The sequence below is a fragment of the Pteronotus mesoamericanus genome, unplaced genomic scaffold, assembly GCF_021234165.1.
Source record: "Pteronotus mesoamericanus isolate MK-2021 breed Mesoamerican mustached bat unplaced genomic scaffold, CSHL_Meso_final scaffold_128, whole genome shotgun sequence".
In the NCBI taxonomy this organism is placed as follows: domain Eukaryota; kingdom Metazoa; phylum Chordata; class Mammalia; order Chiroptera; family Mormoopidae; genus Pteronotus; species Pteronotus mesoamericanus.
In genome coordinates, this window is record NW_026555305.1 from 2,869,608 (window position 1) to 2,874,841 (window position 5,234).

At 56.1% G+C, this 5,234-nt stretch overlaps 1 protein-coding gene across 1 annotated transcript; it reads right to left on the reverse strand.

The window, feature by feature from the left end:
* Positions 1-408: 408 nt before the first annotated feature.
* Positions 409-4,950, reverse strand: LOC129082613 (natural cytotoxicity triggering receptor 1-like). Its single transcript, XM_054588343.1, is given in 8 exon segments — positions 409-449; positions 452-501; positions 503-602; positions 679-759; positions 1,496-1,531; positions 1,776-2,054; positions 4,800-4,835; positions 4,917-4,950. Coding segments are annotated over 8 exon segments (657 nt in total).
* Positions 4,951-5,234: the final 284 nt, after the last annotated feature.

A 5,234-nucleotide genomic window follows, 5' to 3' on the forward strand; every position in this document is an offset into this window, starting at 1 on the left:
GGGAAGGGATTAAGCCAAACAGGTGAAGGGATTAAACACAGACCAAAGTAGGGCGATTCCCAGGGGGAAAGGGGTGGGGGGAGGTCCAAGAGGGTAAAGGGGGGCTAAACGGTGAAGGAAGGAGACTTGGCTTGAGGCGGTGGACACACAATACAATACACAAGTGATGTATTAGAGAATTGTACAACCGAAACCTATGTAATTGTAGTAATCAACGTTGCCCCAATAAATTCAACAACAACAACAACAAAAAATACTTAGAACCTCGGGAGACAGTGGGATCTGCCCGCTGAAGAATTTGAGCATCTTCCTCCTCCCTCCTGCCCCCCGCAGGACGGTGCATCGAGCTCCATGCAGGAGTCCCTCAGCTTCCCTCAAACCCACGGATGACGCGGCCCAAGGTCAAGGTCAGAGGTCAGCTTTACCGATGGCCAGGGCATCCTCGGTCATTTGTCCAGGGCTCTCTGTGTCCGGAGCCTTGCCCCGCATCCCTGGCTCCCTCTCCGTCTTCTCCCCGCGGAGCCAGTCTTCAGCCAGGAGACACACAAGGGCCACCAGGGCCAGGAGGGCGAGACCCACCCGCAGGAGAGTGTCTGCGGGCGCTCCTGGGGCCAGAAGAACGGGGATCATGGGCAGGAGCCTACGGGGGCCTCATCCCATCCCTTGTCCCGGCCACGCTCCTGGCTGCCTGCTTACCTTTCTGGTGTCCGGTCTTTGTGGTTAACAAGGGGGGTGCCCACGTATCTGCAGGTGGTAAGGAAAGCGGGTGAGGGAAAGAGGTGGTGTTGGCCTCTTGCTCTCCAGCCTCTCCATCCCTTGGACACAGCCCCACAACACTCTATGTTGCTTTCCAAGGTCCCCCCACCACCCTCCGGGGCCCAGGGGCTTGGTTGGGCCCGCCGAGTGGAAGAGTCAAAAGGCAGATGACTGCGAGCAAGAATCCGCTCTGGGATTAATACGTGTGGGTCTTCAGGCCAGGCCTATGTTCTCTCCGAGCCTCAGTTTCCTCACCAAGGCACTTAGTTCTTCCTCACACACAGTAGAATTCAGTCTTGCCATTTTTTCAAGGACCTGAACGAGCTTTCCGGGCTCCACCTCGTCCCCATCTGGCATGATGTCCTGTGCCCTGGGCCTCCCCGCATCAGCCATCCACCTGCCGCAGGGCATAGGCCCGGCCATTCCCTCTCTCTAGAACCTTCAGAGAACCAGCAGCCACAGCGGGCGCTCGGGAGCCTCCTTCTCTGTAGAATGGCGCTACCTGCCCTCGCCCTCGCCTCGAGGCCCTGCGTTCTGTTTTGATGTTTCCCCACAGGACTGTCTTGCTCGCGAGCTGTCTGACTGAGGTGTGTCCCCTGACTTCGACTCATGTGGGTTTTCTCCTGCAGGAATACGAGTGCTCCGAGACCCAGGTCGCCTGCGTGGGTGACCGATGCCCCTGCCGGTCACAGTGTTGGGGGGCTCTGATTCCCTCCCTCTTACTCACCGGAAGAGGGCTGTCCTGTGGGCGCAAGGCTGGTGTTCCCACCGTCTCCTGACAAGGGGGACAAGGAAAAGAGGCAGGGTTTTGCGTTTCCTCTGGTCTCCCCACCTACTCTCTGTGCCCTCCCCTCCCGGCCCCTCTTGTGTTCTTCCCCACGTGCAACCACCGGGGCCGCAATGAACTGGCCGTGAAAGAGGCCGTGGTGGCAGGCACCGTGCCTGCACCGCTCCACTTGTCTCTCATCGCTTGGGGTTCCCGAGAAGACGGGGGGCAGGAAATTGGGGAGTTTCCTCACCTGTGACGAGGAGCACCACCGGCTCGCTGGGGAAAGACCACAGATGGTTGTTGTAAGAACCAAAGCACCTGTACGTCCCTCTGTGGGCTGCAGTCACAGGCCCCATGGGAAACGCTGCTTCAAGCTTCCCATATCCGCACTGTGGGGGGCCGGGCGCCCCCTCCTTGAGCAGGAAGAACGTGCTTGTTGCAGTGTCTAGATGGCAATGGAAGGTCACGTTCTCTCCTGGGGTCACCCGAGACCCGGGAAGAACCGAGAGGATGGGTGTGTCATACATTCCTGTGAGAGAAGGTCATTGTAGGTGAAGGGCATTTTACCTGCCTGCTATGCCTCCCGCCCCCTTGTCTTTAAGACTGGGAGTCACTCCCCAGAATCTCAGTCTCTTCCGTGTCCTAAATTTGTCTCGGTCGGTCGTGGGTGTGCCCTCGGGACCGAGACGCTCGCGTAGCTCGTGGGGGTGTGCGGACGAGTCTCTCTCTCTGGGAATTGCTTTACATCAGTGTTCCCCAGAGTTTTGTCCTTGGGACCAGCAACATCGGCATCATCGGAAAGCCTGTTAGAAGTGCAAATCCTCAGCCCTGCCCAGTTTGCTCAGTTGGTTAGAGCGTCGTCCCATAAACAGAAAGGTTGCAGGTTTGATTTCTGGTCAGGACACATGCCTAGGGTGTGGATTTGGTTCCCAGTCCAGGTATCTGAAAGAGGCAACTGACTGAGGTTTCTCTCTCTCTCTCTCTTTCTCTCCCCTCCCTGACTCCCACTTTTCTCTCTAAAATCAATAAGCACATCCTCAGGTGAGGATAAAAAAAGAAAAATAAATGAAAACTCTCAGGCTCTGTCCTAAACCCACTGCCTCAGAGGCTCAAGGGTCGGGCAGCCACCGATGTTGTAAAAAAAATCATCATTATTTTTTAATGGTTGTAAAATACAGGTAGTGTAAAATGTACCACCTTAAGCACTTTTAGGTGTCCAGCTCAGTGGTATTAAGTGCCACCATCAGCACCACCCACCCACAGAACTGTTTTTGTCTTGCAGAACTGAAGCTCTGTCCCCGTTAAACCATAACTTCCTCTTCCCTCCCTCCACCCCAGCAGACACCATTCTGCTCTCTGTCCCTACGAGTTTGATGACTCTAGGTACATCCGGTAAGTGGCAGCACACAGTATTTGTCCTTTTGCAGCTGGATCATTTCAACATGAGGTTCACCCACATGGTAGGTAGGATGTGTCAGAATTTCCTTTCTTTTAAAAAATACATTTATTGATTTTGGAGAGTGAGGGGGAGACAAAACCCACAACATCTCTGCAAGAGAGGAACATCAATTGGTTGCTTTCCATTTGTGCTCTGACTGGGGGTGAGACTAGAAACCCAGACATGTGCCCCGACTGGGACTCGAACCCACAACCTTTGATTTACTGGAAGACACTCCAACCAACTTAGCCACGCTGGCCAGGGCAGAATTTCCTTCCTTTTAAAGTCTGAATTATATTTCGTTGTGCAGATATGTCTCGTTCTGTTGATCCCTTCATTTGTAAATAGACACTTGGGTTGTCCCTCCCTTTTAGGACTGTGAGCGGCGCCCCCACGAATGTGTGTGTGCTGGAGCCGGCTGTGTCTGACAAGCACTCCAGGCAACTCCACATTCGCCTGTTTGTACACAAGCCTCGGGGAAGGGACCCCCAGGTTACCCTCCCTCCCAGTCACGGTTACCCTGTTCTACATTGTCTTTTTAATGTGCCGCTGTTTCCTTAGGTGCTGCCTAAGTGATTTACGTATCTTGCTTTGATCGATAGCCTATCTTCTCCTACAAGAACACAAGTGCTGCCCTGGCCCAGCGGGTCGGAGCGTCACCCTAAAAACCAGCAGTTTGCGGGTTTGATCCTCAGTCCGGGCCCCTACCTAAGCTGTGGGTTCCATCCCCGGTCCAGAGCCCATAGAGGAGACCACTGATCGATGTTTTCTCTCACATTCATGTTTCTCTCTCTCTCTCCCTTCCTTCCTCTCTCTCTCTCCAATTGATGAACATATCCTCAGCTGAGGATTAAAAAAAACAAAGACTACGAAGGCTCCAAGAGCGAGGGTCTCTGCCTGGAACTTCTGAGGAATGGGTCTCATGCAATCACGGGTTGATGCTGGGGGGCCCGCGGCCGCATTCTGAGACCACTGTGACGGGCCGCCCCTGGTCTGGTGTCACATTTGCCCGGCTGGGTTCAGGCTGAGTGTCGCAGTACACCCTCGGCCGCCCAGCCTGGGCCTCCCGTCCATCACCGGTGCTGCTTTCGAGGACACTCCCCAGTGATCCCTCCCTGCACACAAACACCTGCCTCAGAGTCTCCTACGGGAAGAACCTGACCTAAGACCAATCGGGTCCTGGGACATAGAGGGAACCCTCAAGAGATAACCCCTGTAGGAAGTGACCACACCCCCTTCCGCCAAGGCTAACAGCACCTGAATGAGGTTCGGAGGAGACGAAAGGCTAGCGGAAGGGACAGGTACCTGTTACCACCAGGTCCAGAGGGTCACTGGGCTCTGACCAGAGCTCCCCCTTTCTGTAGGAGCAGCTGTATTGCCCTGCAGTGTGTGCGGTCATGGGCCGGATGGAGAACTTGACTTTGTTTGTCATCCAAGGGGGGTTCGGCCTCTCCCAGGTGGATAGACTCCCCCCGAAGTGCAGTTGGTACTCAACGGCCATGTGAGCCCCCTCGCACCAGATGATCGCCGCCATTCCTTTTGGAATTATGGTGCCAGGCTTGGCCCAGATGAGGGGTTTCGAGAGGGTCTCTGGAAGGGAACCGGAGGCTGGGGTTCCAGGCGGAGCCCCTCCGCACCCTCATTTCCACCCAGCCTATGGCCTCAAGCCCCCCTCGCCAGCCACGGTCCCGGCTTCCCCTACTTGTTCTCGGGTGGAGGCAAGTGTCTGCCCCACCTGAAACTCATTTTGGGTCGATGTCTCCATTTGGGAATGGGGACAGTAGCCCAGTCTGAACCCAGAAGAGGGACTCAGGGGGCTTTGGAGGGAGGACTCACGCTTCTGGGCGCTGATCCTCTGGCTCAGACTCAGCCCTGGAAGAGAGGAATAATGAGCGAGACGTGGTGCCGCGCCAGGCGCCCTGGACCCCAGCCCCCTTCCACGTGGGACCTCACCGAGGCTGAGCAGGGCAGCCAGCGTGGCAAGCATGGCCGGGTCTGCCTGTGAATGTGGGGCAGCGGGCGGGAGGCCGAGCCTGGGAGCCCATGCAGCACAGGATGTGGTGTGTGAAGCCCAGCGCGCATCACCGTGAGTTTCCCGTAGTGACAGTGTTACAAGCAGGTTTGCAGCTCTTCCTCCGGCTCTGACCGTGGGGCGTGAGGACGGGCAGGGAGCTCAGGACACATCTGATCCTGCCTGAGGCCTCACCAGGGCCTCGGACAATTGTCTGCCTCACCTGAACCTCGACGTCTCAAATGCGAAATGTGGGCATG